Here is a 22,549-nt window from a genome sequence, read left to right as displayed (position 1 = left end):
TAGAAATATGTATTTGTATTAAAATAAATATATTATAGGTATGCATAAATGTATACTTATTAAAAGCCTCCTGCTTAAACATGCATTCATTGATTTTTTTGGTCACTTTCTGGCCACAACACAACAAGCTGTACACTCAACATAAGATCACCTTATACAGTTGATATAGTAAATGTGTAAGCAAAAAGTTGCAACATTAACGTTTATTACTAAAGCTAAAGCTAAACAGTCAAGTAGCGGGCCTTGAAACCAAAACTGAGATGAAAACACTAAAATGCTCTCTAGAGCTGATGATAATTCAATGTGGTTTTGTCCTGAGAGTGACCCCTTTCACATTATACATAATAATTTATCTCATTAATATAAAAATGTTCATTGGTGAAGCATTAAAGACAGCTTATTTGAAAATACTGTACTTTCCAGAAGCATTGGTTCCCAACCTTTTTGATTTGTGACATGTTAAAATAAACAAGGTCTAAATGAGCTATGAGAAGTTTTACCAAAACAGGGTTTCCCTTCCTACTTTAAATGTTTTTAACATTTTCTGTAGAGCTGAGGAGGTAATTGTCCTCTATGTTTTCTTCTTTCATATGTACAAAAATTCTAATGACTCCTCATGACTTGTCCTGAGATACCTACACCACCACCTCCCAATCTGCAAAGATAAAATCTTGTCTATCTTGTATTTACTCTTGTGTTTGGCAAGCACTGGGTGACATATTTATTGAGAAGAATAAGAAAAAGCTTCTTCTGTGTGTTCTCAGGAACACTTTTGCGCTGATGGCACTTGTACTTCTTTGTGGATGATGCCACCTGAATATGACAATTTACTTCCTTTGAAATTATTGACATTTCTCAGAAAACTCATTTCTCTGACGCCATCCATTCAACCCATACAACAATCAGAGCTTTTGTCATGGCAACCTAACGACCCGTCTCTATCCTGGGGGAGAGGAAATAAAAGAAAGAAAACACAGGAAAGAGAAAAGACCAACAGAATAGAACAGCGGGAGAGGGAAATTATGGGGATTGGAAACGAAGGAACAATAAACACTCTGAGACACAGACACACACACACAGCTACAAGAGACATCAGTCGGATCCCCTTGAGAGCTCGATAAGCCTGTTATTAAGTCTATTAGTGACCAGAATAAGAAGAACAAGACATAATCCTCCCTGTTAAAACCCTTATCAAGAATCTGACACAACTGTCATTAAAGTGAACCTTTTGTCACCACCATGAGTGTTTGTTTTCCTGACAAAATATGTCAGTTTATACAGGTCTTTGGTGTAAACGCAGTAAAATAATCTCATACCACTAGCACGACTATTAAGTGTAGAAATAGAACATGTTAGATAAAATGATTAGTTAATATAGAAATTCTCTGCGGTACAGCTTCTGTTGTGGTCACAGGGGGTATTTTGCATGCTGCAATGCAAATTCATGACTTCAACTTTCTTCTTTATCTAAAATATGAAGTAAAACTTGTCAAATACAGATGACAGTTTCAGTGACCTACATGTTAGCATTTTCTTTGCTACTGTTTAGAAATTAGAGTGGAAGGAAAGTGGACACACAGAGTAGTGAGGAGGAGAAAAGGAGAAAATTCTAACTAAAAAGGAAGAGGCGGACAGAACTAAGGAGAGAGAAACAAATGCAGAGGGACAGTAGGAGAAAGACACAAAACAAGGACAAAATAAGTGGGAGGAAAGGAACGAGGAGTGGATGGAGGAGACAAGAGTTATGAGATTTAATTTGCCGCCTTTGCTAAGGAGTGGGTTTGGTGTGGAGCAAGAAGAGGTGTGAAAATGAGTCACTATCGACCTCAGTCCTCCTCCAGGGTTCCAACCAGAGCCCTGATGTACAATATATGACTTTTCCATAACTGTGAATAACAAAGTCAGAGTATTTTGATGACCTACAAGTTTTAGTCTGTCCTGATTTCAATACTGTTGTTATTCTAGAAAGGTCAGATTTCTGCTACAGTTGAACTTTCTGGGGAGAACAAACTGTGAAAACAACCAACTCATAGAAATGTGTGAAACAAGCTGAAAAATACCTTCTGGCATACTCCTGTCAGGTGACCCTTTTTAAAAATTCCCAATGTTTTGCAATATCCAGAATTGATAAAAATGTGGCACTTCCACAAACTTAATGCAGAAAGATATCAAGAGAGCAAACAAATTAAACAACACAAGAAAGAAAAACAAGAGAAGAAGAGAGTCCACAGTCATGCTAGCAGCTCTATGAGGCTGTACTTAGGCACAGTGCTGCTTTGAGCTAACGTCAGCATGCTAACATCACAATGTCAATGCTAATATGCTGATGTGTAGCAGGTATAATTGTTTACCATGTTCACCATCTTAGCTTTGCGTGTTGGCATGTTAACATTTGCTAATTAGCATGAAATACAAATTTGAATTTTGACCTGATGATGGCGCTAGACGAAATGTTAAGGGATCACTACAGTTATTACAAGTCATACTGAGAACGGCATAAATGTCTGAACCAAATGTGACTGCAATCCAGCCAATAATTGTTCAGAAATTTCATCTAAAATGAATGAAAGGTTAAAAAAGTCGCCAAAGTAATTAATTTTTTTCATCTGGAAACCACTAATATCTGTACATAACTCTGATGCTAGAAGGTAAGTCATTTGGATGCATGAATTATTGTACTAAATGTGACGGAAATTCATCCAATAGTGTAGTTAAGTTAGTAAGTGTGAAAATGACAGCCTTGTTCTTCCATAATACACATGAAAGAAACCAAACATGCTGAAAATATTCTAAGACAAAAACAATTTCCGTCACAAAATACAGTGGGGTTTTTTTTTTTATTTTTTTTTTTATATTATTCCATTTACAGTTGTTTCAATTTAAGTAACAATGTAACCACAGAAATTATAATGAAATTTAAAACACTTTTCCCCATTGCATACAACTCTCTAAACATAAAACTAAATTTAATGGATATATTCTCAGCCCATTGTTATTAAGCAGCAAAAACAGAAACAATTCGGCACTATTTTTTTCCTGATCATACTGTACACTGAGGAGAATCTGAACTATGTTGATTTTAGAGGTAAGAAACAACCTCCAACTATGTGGGCATAGAAGAAAAGTACAATAACTACTAATGAAACAAATTACTGCCTGTAGTTAGTAATGACATTACTTTGGAAGTGAGCAATTAGAATATGACTTGCTTTAGTGCGTACAGCATGCTAGTTTCTTCAGAGAGATATGTTTTTTCATACGCCTGTTTGCTGTCAATTTTGGGAGTACAAAAGCAGACAGTGGCAACCAACGCTCTCTTCAGGAGATTGGGAGGGGCAGGGGGACAAAGGAAATCATCCTTCAGGAAATCAAAACCAGATTGTCACAAAAGCTTCGGAAAACAAACTCCCCTAAAATAACACACCAATGCAGGCTTGCAGGCATGTACAAGAACACACACAAATACACAGAGAAACAAAGACACACACACACAGAAACATAGAACTAGAAACACACACACACACACACCTGGGTTGTCTTTCTGACGCCTGTGGTTGTTTGCAATTGGTATCGGGAGTTTTCACTCTGTTTATCTACCGGTTTCACACACACAGGCACAGATGCACACATAGACTATTGTTGTTTCTAGCAGTAGGGTTAGATTGGCTCCAGATGGACCAATAGACAGTGGAATGTTGAATAATACAACTGAACTGACCCTCTGTGTGAGTGATATATGTTGTGAAAAAGAAAAAAGTAAAAGCACTGGGGGCATGTCCAAGCGCTGTCTCGTTTAATTCCATATCGTCAGAGGTGGCATCTGTGCAGATGGGCTTTTTCTTGCATCACGCCTGTTGTTGGGAGATAGGTGAAGGATCCTCGAGGCAAATTGGGCATTGTGCATTCAAACATTCTCCTGGTGTAGAGGGACACTGTGTCCACGAGTATGTCTGAGACTGACGGCATCAAGGATCACTCTTGGAACGTGCTCTTGAGATGAATGCAGCACTGGGCAACCAACCTGGTAGCAGAGATGTTCCCAGGATGGTGTTTGTGGTTATTTTTTTCCAGTGGTTGGTGATACACTGACTTGGTGCTCCTCTGCAGCTTCCTGTGACTGGAGGACTGTTTTTGAAGATGAGGGGCAGTGCCATTTACACAATGTAGAGGTAAAGGGCAACTCGTGGTCTGGGGCTCCTGTCTCTAGTTGCAGTGTGTTGGGTTAGGGGTCACTCTGGGGGTATGAACCCTGAGTGGGTGCTGGCGGATAGGAATGAGACACATGAGGTGGGCTGTCAGCTGATCGGTTGGGGTGCTCTGCATGTGATTTGCCTTCAGATGAAGTTTGGGGTTACAGGCGGTCACTTGACGTGGCTTTTTTCACTTTGCTGACTCAAGAAGAAGGGGGTGGCAAGGGGCGGGGGGCTGATGCTGTTCTTAATTAGGGCCATAGACACACACATTTGCATGGAAACATACACACCATTATGCACACACACTCATTTTCGCTAATGTACTTATGGTGAGGTTTGGGTAAGATTTATTTGATTAAGATTAGGTAAAACAATTTGGGTTTCAGTTAAGGTCTGCAATTCTTGTATATATGCTTTAAATCACGGACCTTACAATCCATACAATTTTTATGGCAAACATTCATTTTGTACATGCTGCAGTAAGCACACTAGAGTAACTTGAATGTATCTGATGGATAATTAATTTAATCATAACAAAACTTCCTGGTCGGACTCTTTTGTCTTAAAGAAAGCACTTTAATTCTGGGCCCAGGAAGCAGTTGTACACACATGCTGAATGCAGTAACAGAATGCTGATACACAATGTTTTATATACAAAAACTGCTTAAAGATAAATATCTGACATCTTTCTCTTATATCCTGACACTGAGAACAACAAGGTCATGAACTGACGTCAACAGCTCCCAGAGTTATCTTCTGACTGGAACCAGTCATTCCATAAACGTATAAGATACATAGAATATAACAAGGTCCTTTCTAATCTTTATGACTGGTTAATCAGGCATCTTTAAGTGGGACAGGGGTAGCAATGTATCTTAAAGTTTAAGTCATCTTGACCTTACAGTGACTGAGCATTTCAATACACATTATCTGTAAATTTCAACAACCGTATCTGTGCAACATGAAAAACAGAAGAAGGAAGCAGCATTGTTGAATTTTCAGGTGATTATGTGAAGGACTATGACATGATAATTATGACTGCTTGAGCCAGAGGAGTGTAGGTCAGATGCACTGTAACTCAGTATGCACATCTCATCCGGTAAGATGACTAAGAGCAGCTCACTCATTTGCTTCCTGCCTCTTAGAGCCAATCCATTATTGTTCTGCACTCCCACGGCTCGCTGACTCTTGAAAGTCAACTCCAGCCACTTGCTGTGTATCAGACCTGAAGCAACAAGCAACGGCAGGATGATGATATATCCAATAAGCTCAGTGCGGATCCACCAGGCTGTGTCTGAAATCATTCTCTATTTACTATATTTACTGTCCAGTATTTTATGAGTGTCAAAATTGAGAGTGTAAAGTATATGCACTATATAGTGCCATTAACATTTCTAACAATGCTAACAATGTGTTGCATTTGATAAGTTAAAAATTTACAGTGCAATACTATACTTGTCAGTGTTGACGCAAAATGATGATGATCCTTAAGTGTCTAAAATCTCAGTTTGCTGCCAACTGTAGCATTAACTATTGAGTGTCTGTTATATAAGGAATAGCGAATGAGTGAAGGCTGGGATGATTTTGTAGCAGCCTGAGATTTCTCATGCTACACATTGTATTATAATATCAGGATCAGTATTTAATGATGCCAATTCTGTAATTATGCAAACAAACAAGACCTTCAGTCTGCAACAGCCACTTAACAGCATTTTATATTAACTACTACAAGCTTTGATTTCTGAGAAAATGAGAATAATGCTTCACACACAATAGCAGCTTTATGGCACAAGCTTGGACTTGTTTACACTTTGGTATTAACAAATAATTTAGTTCACACATCTTGACAGTTATCAAGAGCTTTTATCGTCTTTCATGCTCTTCAGAAAAAGCTCGGAGGTGCAGGTGATGTATCCTTTGCAACACAAAGAAACAGTGTTGCAGGAAAAAAGACTCTGCTTTCAAAACACTAACTGTAGCAAACTAAATGCTGACATACCCTGCATTACTTGTTCAGTTTCACATTAATTACATTTTTGTAATGAAAACATTTTATATGTGATTTCCTTTTATATGCGGGCCATGGGATTGCTGTGTAGAGCTCTGCACACACTTTCCAGAAGCACAAATGTGTGTGATACCAAATTATTTGGTTGATGGAAACTGGAACAAATCCACTGTGATTGATGTAAAGGCACTTTTTCAGCCATGTAAGTGAAAAAAAAGGAAAGGGGAGGGAGAGAAGTAAGTGAGAAAATGGGGAGGGGAAATCCATCTCATGCAATCATGACCAGATTAGGAGTGGCACTATACACAAACTCCTCTACACACATTGTTCTCTCTCATAAGTCAAAGCTCAGCAGCTTGGTAAAGGCTAGTGATCTTTTCGTAGAAAAGGGGAGATTTCTTCACCCCAAAAGTGTTCTAGAGAAACACTTTTTAGACAGTTTTCATTCATCACATTTGCGAGGTGTCAGCCTCTATAACCAAGGTGAAACGGGATCATTTTTCTGAACTTTTAGTCATTTGTCTGGCTTAGGTTTGCACCTGTAGCAGGTTTTCTTCTTAAAGGATTATTATTTTGTGTTATTCCTTTGTTACTGGACAATATAGAAGACAGGGAAGACAAGAAAGTTGAAAAAAGGTCATAGAGAGTTGGGGTAGGTAGAGTTTGAGAGGGAGTTAGAATGAAACGTAACACAATCTGAGTTGTGTGTTTGTACAAAAGTGCGGATCTGTGTGTTTGTCAAGTTTCAACATATTTTGAGCTTTCTTTCATCAGCTGTCAGCAAAGGATGTTTCTCCTCTCTCTCCATCCCCTTTATCTCTTTGCTTCAGTCTCACAGTGCCATCCCTCTCTCGGTCTGTCCATCTCTGTCACTCTTTTCCTACAATTGATGATGAACATTTCTTGTTTTTCAGCCTTTTATCTGCCTTGACTGTGAATCTGTTCCTGGGTACAAGATGGATACAAGGAGGTTAGGATTTGACTGTTTCTGAAGGCTGATGATGCTGCTGAGAGCTGCAGGTCAATTGAATATTTAGCTGTTTTATTGTTGAATTGTTTACTGCTTAAAAATTCCAAAAAAATCGAAATATTATGTTTTTCTTAGAGCTGTACTCTTGCTGGTTTGGAAAAGTTTCTGAAACAACATTTGGACCTCAAGGTACCAACAATCGCTGATGAAACTTATATAGAATATGGCTCCATATAACTCAATGTCTTACTACTGTTGGAAAGTATATTTATATGGGCAAGTAGCACACAGTGAGTTTATTAGAGCTTTTTTGCTGAAAACAGGTGAAAGCAAAGTTAATGAGAGCGGTAAGATTGAGCCAAAACGATAAATTTGCTGATCGTACAACCAAAACAATGAGCTAAAAGTCTCTAAAACGCAGCGTAGAAGTGAGGGGAACTGCAGAGTGATCATTCTCTGTGCATTTGTCAATACGTGGCTTTTATATTACACGTAGTCATATAATAACATACATAAACTGATTAGAGCTGCTTCAAATATTACAGTTTGAGTTTAGCTTCAGTTAAAAGCGACTGCCTCCTCTGCCTGATCTTCTCAAAAGTTCACAGTCTTATAAAGTCGAAATGTTATTAAAATCGTCTTAAAAGTAAGCTTTACATGTGCAGAACGCTTCATTAAAATGATGCTACACCTTCATACTTGCAACACTGTGAGTTCATATTTTGACTCTTCACTCTGAATGCCATTCCACTGCTAAATAAACCAGAAACGTTGTAAAATTATTCTTTTAGCAGAGCAAGCTTTAATGATAGTGATGGCTATTCTGGTGAATGAGCAGTCCCTGGACCTACACAGGCAATAAAACACCCAATGAGCAACAGTGGAACATGCTTCTGGACCAATGAGCATCCACGGAGCACGCTAACGGGCCAATGAGCATCCTCAGCATTAATAATATGGGAGGTCACGCACGAGAATTGAGCTCATCATCACACACACATTTATACTTAGATATATCCACTGCTAGTTTGTCATTACACACACAGCCTGTCACTTCCAATGATACACACTAACATGATAGACCACAGTGTGTGTGTGTGTGTGTGTGTGACAGAGTCGCGTAGTCAAGTCACATAGCATCTATCTCTGTAACACGATCAGAGATTGAAGCAAAGAATCACTTTTTCATACAGTACTCGCACACTGCTCCTAGCAATCACACACACATGCATGCACACATACACACAGTGGTAATTTGTTTGTTTCCCATGTTTGGAGGCATTCGGTTCTGCTCCGCTGTCCCTAATGCCTCCAAAACACATCATTATCTGACTTATATAGGCCTGGGAGTGCGTGTGTGTGTGTGAGTACGTGTTTGAATGAGAATATGTGTTTCTGTCTGTGTGTGCGCATGTGTGTGAGCGCGCGTGTGTGTGCGTGTGTGTGTGCGCGCACTAAGAGAAAAACAGTTGATTATCGAGTTCAACAGGCGAAACACTGTTTACCCTGAGAGACACAAAGCGAGAGAGAGAGAGAGAGATACAGAAAGAGAGAGAGAAGATAGCTTGGGGGAAGTGGAGGGAGATGATTTAGGAACAGGGAGGTGAAAAATGGGAGTCCTGGAGAGACAGAGTGAGAGTTAGAGGAGCAGACCAATGAAAAGAAGCAGGGATGGAGGGATGGTTAGAGGGATGGAGGGATAGAGGTTCAGACAAAGAAGTGAGATGACAAGCTAGGCCTGCAAGGTTTAAAGTAATGAAATTCAGTGGTATATTCCTCTAAGCCATGACACCCAGACAAACATCACAGTCAGTCTGTTGTTGTAGCAGGGCAACAACTCGACTTCAGAAACATGGACTGAAGCTATTTGCCAGCTGGAGTGATAAAGTCTAATCATGGCCACAGAAAAGCCGCAGCGCAAATTCAAACAGTCGACATTAGCAGAAGCAGATCCACAAAAGCAGGGCTGGGAGGGAGGTGAGCATCCCAGCAGGATACATTTTCACCAGACTTACATACAGAGGATATATTTTTAGATCATAAACCAATCTGTTTATACAGTATATGCAAGTTTGTTCTAATGATGTAGTCTTATGTAAGTCTTTACATAGTGGACCTGTCAGTGCTTTCATTAGACTGTAAAATGGTAAGAAGTGTTCATGTTGTAATGCACACAGTCAGTTAGCAGTGACCTGAGAGTACGTGGACAGTCAGATCACACATGAGATTGTGGCTGTGTTATTACAGCGAACAAAAGTTTATATCATTTAACCTTGACTGCTCTCATTGTTGGACAATGCAACATCTTTGGAATAATGAACAACTGCAAAAGAGTTTTCATCTTTTACAGAATCATCATCATACAAAATACACTTATTTGTGCTGAAAGTATAATGTATAATAACGACAAATGAGGAAACTTTACACCAGATGTTGTATATTCAACCATGTATTGCTAAAGTCAAAGATACACAGTAGTGACACATACAGGGGATGGAAGCAACAACAGAATATCTGTCCAGCCTAAAACAATGGTTATAACAACAAATATTATGTTTGAGAAGACTATAATGTAAAGTTTTATTTGAGACTCTGTAAGAAGTGCTGTTCAACTCTACGGTAAATTCTGAGGCATGAGTTAATGTACTGTTAGGCATTTATTATATTAAATTATTATTATTATTATATTATTATTCTGTTTTTGAAGGGTGTATTTTTTTCATTGCAAGTTTCTAAGCCGACTAAAACTATGGTACTGACATTTTAAATTATGGTATCAGAACATACAGTTAAATACCTTGAAAAGTTGTTGAATGTGTAACCAATATGAATGGCACGTCTAATTCATTGATCTTTAATGGTTGCTGTTTCTTTACATGTCTCCTAGTTGTCACTCTGTCTCAACTAGTTGTTCTCAACTATATTCTCAACTTTGTTCTCAACTATCCAAAGTAAATCTACCGACTATCTATCTACATTTTATTTTAATTGAGGTGTGAATAAACATTATGTGTATGTGTGTGTTTGTCTGCCTCTCACCTTGTTTCCCAGGTATAGTCCAGGTGCGTTCCAGTAGTAGGCGGAGCCGAGATCGTTCACAACATCTGAGTGTCGGACGCTCAGATATGGAGGCGTCTGTCTGTGAACAGACCACACCATACCTCCTGTATCTCCAACCAGGTGCCAGCCTGTCAGAGTGGTTTCCTAAAAAAAACAACATTCAACAGGAAAAAGTGAGATTACTTTGCACAAATATTTAGATATATAGTTCATTTTCACCTCTTCTGATCTAGGACTTTTGTTGTCTTATATTGGTATGTCAAGGTTAACATTTAGTATTAATATTGATCAGCCTCAACTATATCATGTCTTATGTTTATGTAAATTAAAACAATGTGCAGTAGGTGTTTAAAAATCAATCCTGAAATGCAATGTGATATCTGAAAATTGCACAAAGCTCTGTGAATTAAAGGAGTTTAGGGAGTACTGGAACATTTCCTCTGTTGCAGGATCTCTTCCAATAATCTTGCAAAATTCAAGCGGTTAGCTTTTAACAAGTTTTCAGCAGCCTTGTTATTTGGCACTCACATTACATGCAAATGAGTAATGTTGAGATGTAGAGAGTGAAAATGATGATTTCAAAAGTACATTTGGAGAGTTATAAGCAGAACTGACCTTCATGCCTGAATAAAAGCATCAGATTACTTCTAGACAAGCACTAACTTTGTGCTCACTGTCAGCAGATCAGCAGCATCTGACAGCAAACATATTAAAGCAAGTCACCACTCATATTAAATGTAGGTGACTTGATGACTTACTTAAAACGGCCAATGGCTGGTCATGCTTTGCTGCTGCTTACTACATAACAATGTCGTGGCTGTTAAAATAGATCTGTATCTCCATCATCCATGCTCTTCCTGTTCTACAAGCAAACTTGGCAATGGCATCTCTTCATTTGTGCACTTTGTGCATCCAATATCTCAGTAATGATTGGGCTCAGTTCCATATAGCCCTTTAGGGTTTGTTGTGCTCCACATTGAATCCTACATTGCTGCTTGGGTTCACTGAGCAGCACTCTCAGGAGCAGAGCCTATTCTGCCAAATAAGTATAAAAACATTTTTTAAAAAAAAAAAGATCTTCTAGCTGTTAAGTGTCTCTGACAAACAGAGGGGTTGTGCCATTTTCTCAAGGGGCCTTTTTTTGAATGTTGTAAGCACTTGATTAGTCGTTTTTCCCAACAATCTGCCTTCTAAGAAAGAACAGTCTGAACTGAAAATGAATTTCAAATCAGTTTCTTAAACTTAAAAGATCAATCTATGACTTTTTAATAATTTAACTGTTTCAGATAGCCTAAACATAGATTCCTCCTAATACTGCACCTTTACAAATAACACAAAACAGCTTAAAGCATGTCAGTGATATTAAAAATAAAATCTATACCTGTACGTTCATATGTTAGTGCCCTGTGGAGCTTTTCCATTCCTAAAATACTACATTTTAGGATTTCTCATCCGACTCAAATGTGACTAAGTAAGAACACAAAATATGTTTAAAGGTTCTGTACATCTGTCACATGTCAGCCAGAAAGTCTTGCAACTGACACTTAGAAAGAGTGGGGTTTTTTCCAAACTCCTGAAGGATTTTGCGTGTGTGTGTGTGTGTGTGTGTGGGTGTGTGTGTGTGTGTGTGTGTTTTGTGTGTGTGTGTGTGTGTGTGTGTGTGTGTGTGTGTGAAAGAGAGACAGCCAGACACATATCTGTCGTTGCAATTAACCTGACCTTGGCTTCCCCTTTTGAACACACACACACACACACACACACGCACACACACTCTCTATCGGTGTCTAAATCAGAGCTGTCATCCTGTCAACGTCTCCTCTCCCCTCCTCTCCCACCCCGCCTGTCAGTCAAAAACTGTTTTCCTCTTTTCACCTCTCTCCTCCGTCTTGCCTCTTGTCTTGTTTCCTCCCTTCTCCTTTCCAGTCTTGTCCTCTCCTCTTTTTTCTCCTCTCCCCTCTTTGCTCCTCATTTTCACTCTTCTCCTTTACTCTGACCTCAACTGTACTACATCCACATCCCATTTCTCTACTAGGTACTTGGTTTTGTCTTTGCTTTTAGTCTTAATAACATGCAGTATTACCATGGCTTTGCTACTCACTGTTGCACATTGCTATAAACATCAATATTAGTGATTAAAATTTCATTAATTTACAATTTTCAGATTAATATTTGCCTGATTTAATGATTATTTTGCACCTTGTGTTAGAAGCATCTTGAGCCTGAGGGATATTTATCAAACATGTGCACCAGTGTGGAAGAGCAGTTTGCTTGTCATCTGCAAAACATCTTTTGGGTAATCAGTGAAGTGATTCTCTTCCCTTTATCCATATGTATGGAAGGGAAAATCAAGAAAATAAACAGGTGCAAACATGACAAGTGCAACAATCAGCTTTATATTTGCAGAGGAATATTCCAGTCAGGGAATTGAGAAAGACAAAAGTTTAACTGATTTCTGCTTTATAGAATCTCAATTACAGACTAAAGCAAAATAGGCTCCATTGCGTATTGATTACTGTAGCTGATGAGCTAACTGCTAACATGCTAGCACTAGTAAGTCATAAGAGCTCAGTGTCAGTTAGCAAGCTAGGCAGCTCGGATGCTAAGTTCACACAGTTTATTGAGGAGACATTTGTACCATCGGCTCCTGTCTCATTACTGTCTGTAAAGCAAGCCTGTTTTGTGGGGTAGTTCATACTCTGGCAGTGGAGAGTTAAATAAAGGTGGATTGTGCAACACATGAGCTACTGTGTGATAGCTTCCTCTGGCTCTCCATTCCCTTAAAGGTCAATACCACTAAGGCAGATTGGTATTGATCAATGCCGCAAATTCTGGTTTCAAAGTTGAATTTGATGCAAAAGATTCACATGGATTTAGTTTTCCATTGAAATGATCGATTTAGCTCCAAATATTTGCTGTTTTAAATGCTTTCAGAAGAAATATTCTGTGGTGCACTGGAATTGATACAATTTAAATTTTCAGCAGCAAACTTGTTTGAAATAAATTTAAGGGAAAAAAAGGAAAAACTATAGTCTAAAACTATAAGTCACAATACCCACCACAGCTAAAGAGATCAACTTAAATTAAAGTGTTGTTTACATCAGTCTTTTGAAAATAGAAATATAAATACTGTTTCATTAACCATAAAAACAATGTTTATTTATGAAATCCAGACAGATATCAGACATCCTTATTGGCTGACAGAGAAGAAGTTTGTGTGTAGTTTCTTACGTTCTGATAAGTCCATGTGGAGGCAAAACACTGACTGGAAACGCCCATGCAAGAACACTTTTCGCAGCCACGTCGATTGTCACCTTGGAGATTGTAGAATCCCAGTTTACAGCGGTCGCAATTTTCTCCCTCCACATTTTCCTGCAGAAGAAAGAGAGAGAGAGAGACAAAGAGAAAGAAGATGATGGAAAGGCATGCAGCAAAGTTTATGGGCTGTCCTCTAACTGACGTTGTGAGCACAAGGCATGTCATTGTAGTGTTAATGTGGTGAAGATAATGATGACAGGGCTAGAAAGGTTAGCGTGGAGTACTTGTCATTATTTGTGTGTTTAAGCGTATGTGTACCTTGCACACGCAGGGTGTTATACACGGGTCAGCGTTGGTGCTTCCCTCCATGCTGCAATTACAGCGCTGACAGGACGGGTAGCCCATATAACCGACAGCACACCTAGAGAGAAATGAGTTTAATAACAATAATAGAGATGAAGTTGATGAGTATTAGAGAGGCCATCCCATATCCAGAAGGTCAAAGCGCCAATTCTCCTAACGACTGCTGCGTCCATCCTGGTAAAACTGTCTCAGAGTCAGACACTGAACCTCTAGTTTGCAGCAGACAGCTGACCTTGCACCAGAGGTGACATGCATGTATGTGCAATATGTGTCTCAAAGGAAATATATTAATATACCCCTAATTAACAGAAAGTGAGCTGAAGCAAGTCTAGACCATTTTAAGAAGTGATTTTAAAGACGATGCTTATTTTGCTGGCCTGGTTTGCTGGAAGGTTATTAAAAGTTTAGAGGGAAAGTTGTATCAGCTTTGAGATTGGATTACATTAGATCAAGCTTGAATGACACCCACTGGGAGGTTGAGTCGTTGCAGTCGGAGAGAGGACAATACGGACAGAACAACAAGCGGCTACAGCAACAAAACATAGTGATAGCTCAAATAAGTGATTAACAGTAGAACGCTTTTCTCATTGTTGTATTTTGATTCACAGGTTATGATTTTAACCTGGTGTTTTGAATGACAGGAGGACCTTGGTTGATGATATCATGTTTAAAACAGATTATCCAAGCTGCAGTCGAAGACAAACAGCAAAACAAAATAGCAAATGAAACTGCGTGTCTTTCATTTATACAGTGGCCATTTTTATAGTGACCTCTTTAAATCATGTAAGGTACAAAACCAAGTGTGATACAGAGTGATAACAAATATCATTAAAGACCTTAATGGAAACTTTCTGGCGATTTTCAAACACTAATTGGAACAGACAACAGCTGAAAGGTTCGGCTCACCTGTCACAATGTGTCTCTATCTCTTTCTGTATGTGTGTGTGTATGTGTGTGTGTGTGTGTGTGTGTGTGTGTGTGTGTCTCTCACCTGTCACATTGCAAACCCCCAAAACCCTCCTTACACCGGCATGACCCTGCTGGCTGGTCTGTCAGTCAAACACATACACACACACACACACACACACACATTTAAAGAAAAAACAACAGTGTGAGTCAAAAAGAGAGTGGTTATCTCTTTGAAGCGGCTGCAGCTAAAATAGCTCCTCTTTCTAAACATAAAAACAGTAAAAGACCAAAAACCAAAATGGTGTAAAATTATCTCTAATATAAACAGTTGTTCTGTTCTGTCAAAGAAGGTTTTCAATAACAAAAGCTTCTACGCACACAGATGACCTTGACTAACCCACTGGCCCCAGAAGTAAGGGAGCCTAGGGGCCATTGGCACCCCGACTTTACCCTCCTCCCACATTCTTTTTAAGTCCCAAATCACTGTATCATCCCAAATACCTCTATATTGCAACACTTACGGTAAAAAGACACAGAAGGTTTTCCTGTGAATCACAGCCCCCTCACTCACTTGGTTCCCCCCCAATGTCTGACTAAAGATTTCCCCCTTGCTGAAAACAGTCCCATGTAAAACAATACAAGGGGCTGTGTTGGTGTGGGCGTGTTGTTTAAAGTGCTGGTGAGACAATGAAATATGATCCAGCAAGTCCAGTTGGAGTAGCAGAATATTGCGTTTAAAGGCTGATCAGAAAAACAGTGCACAGCGGTTTGTATTAGTCACAACTCTCAAAAGTTATCATGATGCAACCCTGTGTACTAGTGTGCATATGTGGACTGAATCTGTGTCTGCAGACCCCCAAAAAGTCTGCAGCTGTCCGCAGACACGGACGTGGAAAGTATGAAAAGGCCTTAACACACACACACACACACACACTTTTTGGCCCCCGCACTTCTGAAATGAATCCAGCGCCCCTAGACTAACCCCATCCCCATAGGAAATTAAGCTGGACTGAATCGATCAAATGTTACTGAAGTACCACTTTAAAATGAATTAAAATGTGAAACATGTGCTTGCATTCACTTTAAAGTGCTACATGTGTGTCCACTGAGTGGCTGAAATTATTTAAAATTCAGGACATAAAGAATCAACAGAGAGAAGAGGACTGATAGATGTAAGGAGACAGAAAGACTGACAGATAAAAGTTTATTAGCATACCGGGCATGGCCTGGCTTGAATCTGCGACACATGATTGGCTGACAGAACCATGTGGGTCACATAAGCAGGGGATACAGGGGTTTTCCTCCTCAGCGCTCACCTGGACAGGTGGGGAAGTCAAAATGTTTTAAACAAAATCAACATTTGCCTCATCATAACATATTCCAAAGAGGGCACAGATACTGTTAAACTGAATGAAAGGTGATGTACCCCAGTAGGTCTGTAGTATCCAGCGACACAGCTCTGACAGTTGACACCATCTGTGTTGTCACGGCAACTGATACAGACTCCACCCCCTCTGTATTGGCCGTGGATGTCCAGGCTGAGAGATAGATCTGCTACAGTCTGATTGAAGTAACATTCCTCTGCCTTACCATGGCAGTTACACTCTAAAAACAAACACAGAGGCAGGGATAGACTTCAGTACTGCAGTTTGATAAGATTGTAGAGTCCCATCCCCCTCCCGTCTTCTCTATCGAAATACTGAGCATGAAGCCAGGAGGACCGCTTCTCTAATCCTTTTACTTCTTCCGCTCAGGAGTTGAGAGAGAGAGAAAAAAAAATCCAATCCTGTTTTGAAGACAGCACCCTAAAGTATCAATCAGTTACCATGAGCAGTGTGTTATCTCCTGGGGTCCAGAGAGAAAAAAGCAGGTTTCCTATTCAAGCTTGCCCTCACCATTTCCTGTGATAGTTAAACATAAGCTGTGTTTTCCTACTCACTGAGCTTACCATTTTAAATTCACCAAAGAGAAGAAAGTGTCGTCTTCTGGAATTTTGAGGAGAAACTGGGATTTGCACTTTTGCCCTATGAAAGGTCTCCCCCTTACACAGCCTAAAGTCCAGGATGTGGGGGTCTTTTTTTATTTAGAACGAACTGGTTCTCAAAGTTGTTTTACACATCCCATTAAGTCAAAACCTACTACACTGTTCTAGACTCTCTAAGCTCGGATGCAATTTAAAGGGTGTTTTTGGGGAGTTGTGTCATACACCCAGAAGGTACGTAAGCCACATGGGCTTGCAAGATTCTACTTACATTATCTACAGAGGCAAGAGAAAATATTGTCAATCATGTGTGGATACTCTACACCTTTCCTTTATTGTTGTGATCAGTCACCGCTTTTAACATGCACTCTAATGATGATCATTTGTTGCCTTTGTGATGTTGTGTCAGTGTCAAGGCAGTAGTCACATTTATCAGGCGATTAAGGCTATAGAGTCTGTTAGAAGGCGATAGCCTGTGTGAAATAAAATGAAGATTACATGTTGTTATCCTAGTTTTATGGTGACAGGTGGAAGCCTCATTGCTCTACCGCTGCATAGTTGATGAAGGTTAATGGACACAGAGGTGACTTTTGACGGCTTTATAAAGTCTTATATCAAAAGCTGATACTGATTAGAGGAGCTGGAATCGTCACACTTGCCAGCCATAGTTAAAGTCTGTAGAGCTCATAGAAGTTGAAGGTGTGCTGTAGTAATATTAGAAGCAAAATGATGTGGTGCGTAGTAACCATATGCTACATTGCAACAAAAGTGGGCTCTTTTAAATCTAAACCAAGCACACATATAGTATCATATGACCTCTGCAATGACATTTCCAAGTACAGAAAGTTTGTCGAGTAACTATTAGTTTCTGGGTAAAAAGGATTAGTTGTGATGTGAATGGACTGCCGTTGGCTTGTGGGTAGCTGTGTGTAATTCAGGCGTGTTATTTGTTGTTGTGTTATGGTTTTTCTTACTCTCACAGACATGTCGAGTGAGGAAGGTTCCTGCCATCCAGGGCTGCTGGTGGTAACCAGGGCAACAACGATCACAGCTCTCCCCGCATGTGTTGTGTTCACACTCACAGCTAAATTTCTGCACACACACACACACACACACACACACACACACACACACACACACACACACACACACAGACACAAATAAAAATGAAAAACACACACTAACAGAGTAGATCTAAGTTTCACAGATTTGTCAATTAAACAGACATGAACAACTGTGTTTAAATGAAGTGATTTTGTTCTAACTGGAAGCTGGCTCCTGAGAGAATACTAAACATGGTAACAATCTGAGTCACCACCACATTTAAATTCCAGTGTGGCAACTTTTTCTCCAAAATCTATCAAGCGCTTGGTGAAGGAAAAATAACTACATTTTAAAATGTTAAAATATGGCTTGACACATACAAGCTGAGTTTGCGCTGTTTTGTAAAACACTTGCTTGTTTCCTGGAATATAGGAAAAAATACCAACCAACTATTTCTAACTCTGTGAAAACATCTGAACACATCTTAAGTAGTGTAGGCATGTGTACAGTAACTACATCTTACGCTGATGTCAAGGTGTACTGGCAACACCCCAAGTACACCTTGTCACCACTGCAGCACGCTGAGAACTTTAACTATTTAAAAGTTTTTAGCTGGAGTTACTCTTTAAAATGTACAGAGATGAAAACTTAGGTTGGTTTTAATTGTGATATGTGATTCCATTCTGAGATATGAATCTGTTCATTGTCAAACTAAGTTGTTACTTTGGTAGAAAGTGAAATGTAATTAAGTGATTTGGCCTCTTTGTGTTATGGCATCACAACATCCACATGATTATGAAAATGGATGGCAGAAAACAGGTCATTACCAATATGCGTGGCCTACTGAAAGCCTATCAAACAACAATTTATTCACGGGAGAGCCCGCCGCAATGAAAGAACTTGGTTCACTTTCCAGATTGTCTCAGTAGCAAATGGGTTCACTACTACTTTCCCAGGAGAGAAATAAATTCATAACTAAACACAGTCAAAGCAGAATGTAGCAGGAAATTTGCCAACTATGAGGTTCAGTAATTCAATTTAGGACTTTCTGTAAATTGGCTGATGTGGAGAGGGTGCCAGATTTAACTGAGGGGAGAGCAGTACAATAGCATAGTGAGAGCCAAGTTTGGATTTTTTGGCACGAGTGAATTTGCCCCTTTTATCTGAGACTCAACGCTACAAATCTGGCTTCAGGCTGCCTTTGTGCTGAGCATGCATCTGAACAAATGATCTGTAGACGATCATCAACAAATCATCTTGCGGGTCTCCACCTTTTCTGCTTTCTGAATGTCTGCCCAGGGCATTAACTGCATGGATAGATGAACTTGTATCAAAGTAAAGGAGCTTAAAGTCCTGTGGGAACAGAAGGCTAGATAAACATTTCATATTCTTGTATCAATTTTTATCTTTATGGTCCCTGTTAATTAAACAAAAAGCAATCAATAAATAATCTCTACAAAATGGGAGATAAATAAAGCAGAATTCAGCTGATAATGTGTTATATGTCAGATTATATACAAGTACTTATACACCCTAGTAGAAACATGTTCACAATGATACACAAGTTTTAACAAAAACACATTATTCTATAATACTTTATCCACCACCTGAGGTGCCACAAGTGTAGTTTAACTACCTTCCAGACGAGCAATTTTAGTAAATATCAAGATGATGACTTGGAACTTGCTTAAGATTGACACCTCATGGTACCTTTGCAATGTCTATATTAACTTAAAAAGTCTGGTGTGTTCATGTGACTCCCAGGATGTTTGAGTATTTAAATCAATACCATGCAACAGTTTTATAAGTTGGATGCAAAATAAATGTCTCTACAAGGTTATTTTTCTTACAGTACTGTACATATTTTTTTTATATTTCATATATTTTATTGTGTTCTATATTTAAGTCTGTGTGTGTTTTCTCTGTTTCCCCATATGACTGTAAGACAAATTAGCTCTTTGAGACAAGAGAGTTACAGTTGAAGAAGTTGTAAGGAAACCAAAGATAGCATCAAAGTTAAGAAAAATGCTGTAATATACTTTGGAAATTGATTTGCATAAATATAAAGTAAAAATGATTGGTATTAAATGGGTCATACATAAAAACAAGGTATAATTCTTTAAGTTGCCCCAGCATACATGGAGTATGTCCTCCAAATAAACACATGGTCAAAGATAATTGTTTTTTTTTTTCGTCATTTTCAGTCAATTAACACCACAAATACTGCTAAATCCTTGACTTGGGCATATATCCTTATTATATCCTCTTGAGGTGGAAAGAACAGAGAAGATAAGAGAAGAAACTGGAGCTTTCAACACACCAGTGACATCACTTATTGTCAATGACATCATCACCAAGGGACCAGACACAAGTGTCACATCTGACTTAGACTCTGTGCTTCAGCCTCAGGACATGTAAAGGACACAAGGCCGTGTGTGTGTGTGTGTGTGTGTGTGTGTGTGTGTGTGTGTGTGTGTGTGTGTGTGTTGAGAGAAAGATCAGGTGTCTGGTATCAAACACTCGACTGTTTGAAGTGACACGTGAGACAACGCTTCACTGTGTCACCTGTGTCCCCTGCAGGCAGGCAGACAGACAGACACACACACACACACACACAGAAAGTTTGATATAAGGCAGGAGATAAAACACCGATGCCTGAGGGTACTCTTTGCTCCTGTTCGACAGTATGGAGGAGCTCCATTACCTTGATAGTTTTGTTAACTGGACTGAGAGGAAGAGAAACAGAGTTTTACCTTTGTAACAGTGTCAAGTGGACAAGCCTTGGCGTGGCCGTAACAGATACACATCCCTCCAACTGAAATGTCCTTAATGGAATAATAGTACTGAAGAGAGAGAACAAGACAGACGACATGTTATAATGAGTACTACAGCATTAATGAGTGTATTAATAAATTAAGATACATTATTAGAACAAGACCTCGCTCACTTATCTCAGTCAGATTACACTTGAAAAAATGATTTCTTAACCTAACAAAAGATGTCTCTAACACCACATCTGGTGACGTGTTGAACAGCAGCATTACCTCTAAGAGCAGCAGTGCATCCGTGTCATTATATAATCTTTCTGGGATTGATGGTTTATTATTAATTAGTAGCAGATTTTTTTGGTTTGCTAAGGTCACCACATAATATATAACTTATCTTTCTGATTTCAAAATTAAATTATGCTTTTGTATCTCATAGTTATGACTTATTCAAACATCACTTAGAGATAAAGTAATAAAACTGTATAAGTTGTGACTGAGATCATTTTCCAAGGAGATATTTATATTTTTCTGTAAATGAGAAAAGAAGAGAAAAGGAGAGAGGAAAGAAAAGAAAGAGAACAAGTGTTGTGCATGTGTGTGTGTTCAGCCTCACCCGTCTCGTCACGATGGGATCGACATCTCTGGGGTCATGATATGTCAGAGTCATGAGGTCAGCGTTCAGCGTTCTGATTCGCTGAAAGACCAACCTGATGTAGCGGGCAGAGGTGAAGTTCAACAGGGTTGGGGAGGGGTCATCGGCACTGGGACGACCATTGATTAAAGACGTGTGGATCTATAGGCAGAGAGACAGATAAATACTGACATGTAACAACAGTATTGAACTACGACATGGTGCAAAGACAAACATATAAGGTGCTTTGAGTTTCCTGCGGTGGCAGACGGACGAAGGAGTGAGAAGCATCTTTGGTAAACAAGTGTAAACAGATGAGTAGAAGGAAGGTGGAAGAGTAGCAACAACCTTTTAGTAACAGGAAGAAGCAATGTCTATGGCATATTTTGTTCTTTAATTAATCAACAACGGTGTTATTAGTTTTCAGTGCTTCAACTAAGTATCACATTTAATTTGATAATTAATTGAAGTTCAAATAGTTGTTTAAAACATAAAGGGTGCTATGTGGTGCCAGGAGTTTGTTTTTGCAACACTGTACATATTCCTAATGGCACACAGATACCAAATGGATTACAAGGAGACAGTAGAATGGCCCCACCCCATATAGTAGTAGTAACAGTAGATGTTGACTGGTAACTTTAAAGGCGGATGTTGAAAAGAGGCAGCACTATTGACGAGTTGCAGGCAGAAGTTGCCATTACTGAAGTGGTGCCTTGCATGTAAACCTGCATATAACACGTTAAAGTATTTAAAAGATTTCACTTTTTCAGCACTTTGAACCAGAAATCTGTCCAGCGATCCTATAGAAGTAGTTATATGTGTTGAAAATATAATTGCAATATTGATTTAAGTTGATATGCCCAGCCCTACACACACCTGTTTTCACCATCACTGATTGCACAAATGATCTGTACCGTCATCACAAACTAGTGGAAAACGAGGGAAGCTGCCCTTTCAAATAAGAACAAACTCCTTAATATCACATTCATTACTTTTATTTAATACAATCAATGGAAGCTAAGCAAGTAGCAAGCTACGCAGCAAGCTATTCAGACAAAGCAGTGTAGCTTACCACACTGAAGCTATTTCACATCAAGTATTTAACACTAATTTAATAATTAGTCATTTTTCACACCCTACCCCAGTAATAATTTACAGTGTACTGTTTTTATCTGCACAGGCATTGGTCCTCTCAGTGACTGCACTTTCTTACCAAATATAAGCTCTGCCTGTCTGCGTCATAGATTTTGAAAATAGCTACGCTACCCCAAAGCTGCTGCAACCTTCAGCTGCAGCTTATCAGAAAACAATTGATGAGGCACAGTCCAAAATTATCATGATGAATAAAGAGGCTTCCCTCCAAAGAG

The 22,549-nt window shown here is 39.1% G+C and overlaps 1 protein-coding gene across 4 annotated transcripts in view; it reads right to left on the bottom strand.

Annotated features, from left to right (window-relative positions):
• lama2 (laminin, alpha 2) overlaps nt 1-22,549 on the bottom strand; it is a 206,596-nt gene that overhangs the window by 117,265 nt on the left and 66,782 nt on the right. For all 4 annotated transcript variants that reach the window (XM_042389960.1, XM_042389962.1, XM_042389961.1 and 1 more), the window contains exons 6-14: nt 21,165-21,344; nt 20,537-20,626; nt 17,714-17,831; nt 16,185-16,363; nt 15,975-16,074; nt 14,841-14,898; nt 13,805-13,907; nt 13,460-13,600; nt 10,211-10,375 (exon numbers count right to left, since the gene is read on the bottom strand). In XM_042389960.1, coding sequence (XP_042245894.1) covers nt 10,211-10,375; nt 13,460-13,600; nt 13,805-13,907; nt 14,841-14,898; nt 15,975-16,074; nt 16,185-16,363; nt 17,714-17,831; nt 20,537-20,626; nt 21,165-21,344 — 1,134 coding nt within the window. The remainder of the gene's footprint in view (nt 1-10,210; nt 10,376-13,459; nt 13,601-13,804; nt 13,908-14,840; nt 14,899-15,974; nt 16,075-16,184; nt 16,364-17,713; nt 17,832-20,536; nt 20,627-21,164; nt 21,345-22,549) is intronic.

Source organism: Thunnus maccoyii, chromosome 17 (genome assembly GCF_910596095.1).
Source record: "Thunnus maccoyii chromosome 17, fThuMac1.1, whole genome shotgun sequence".
Classification (NCBI taxonomy): domain Eukaryota; kingdom Metazoa; phylum Chordata; class Actinopteri; order Scombriformes; family Scombridae; genus Thunnus; species Thunnus maccoyii.
Note: the sequence above shows the minus strand (reverse complement) of the source record. Positions and strands in the feature narration are given on the sequence as shown.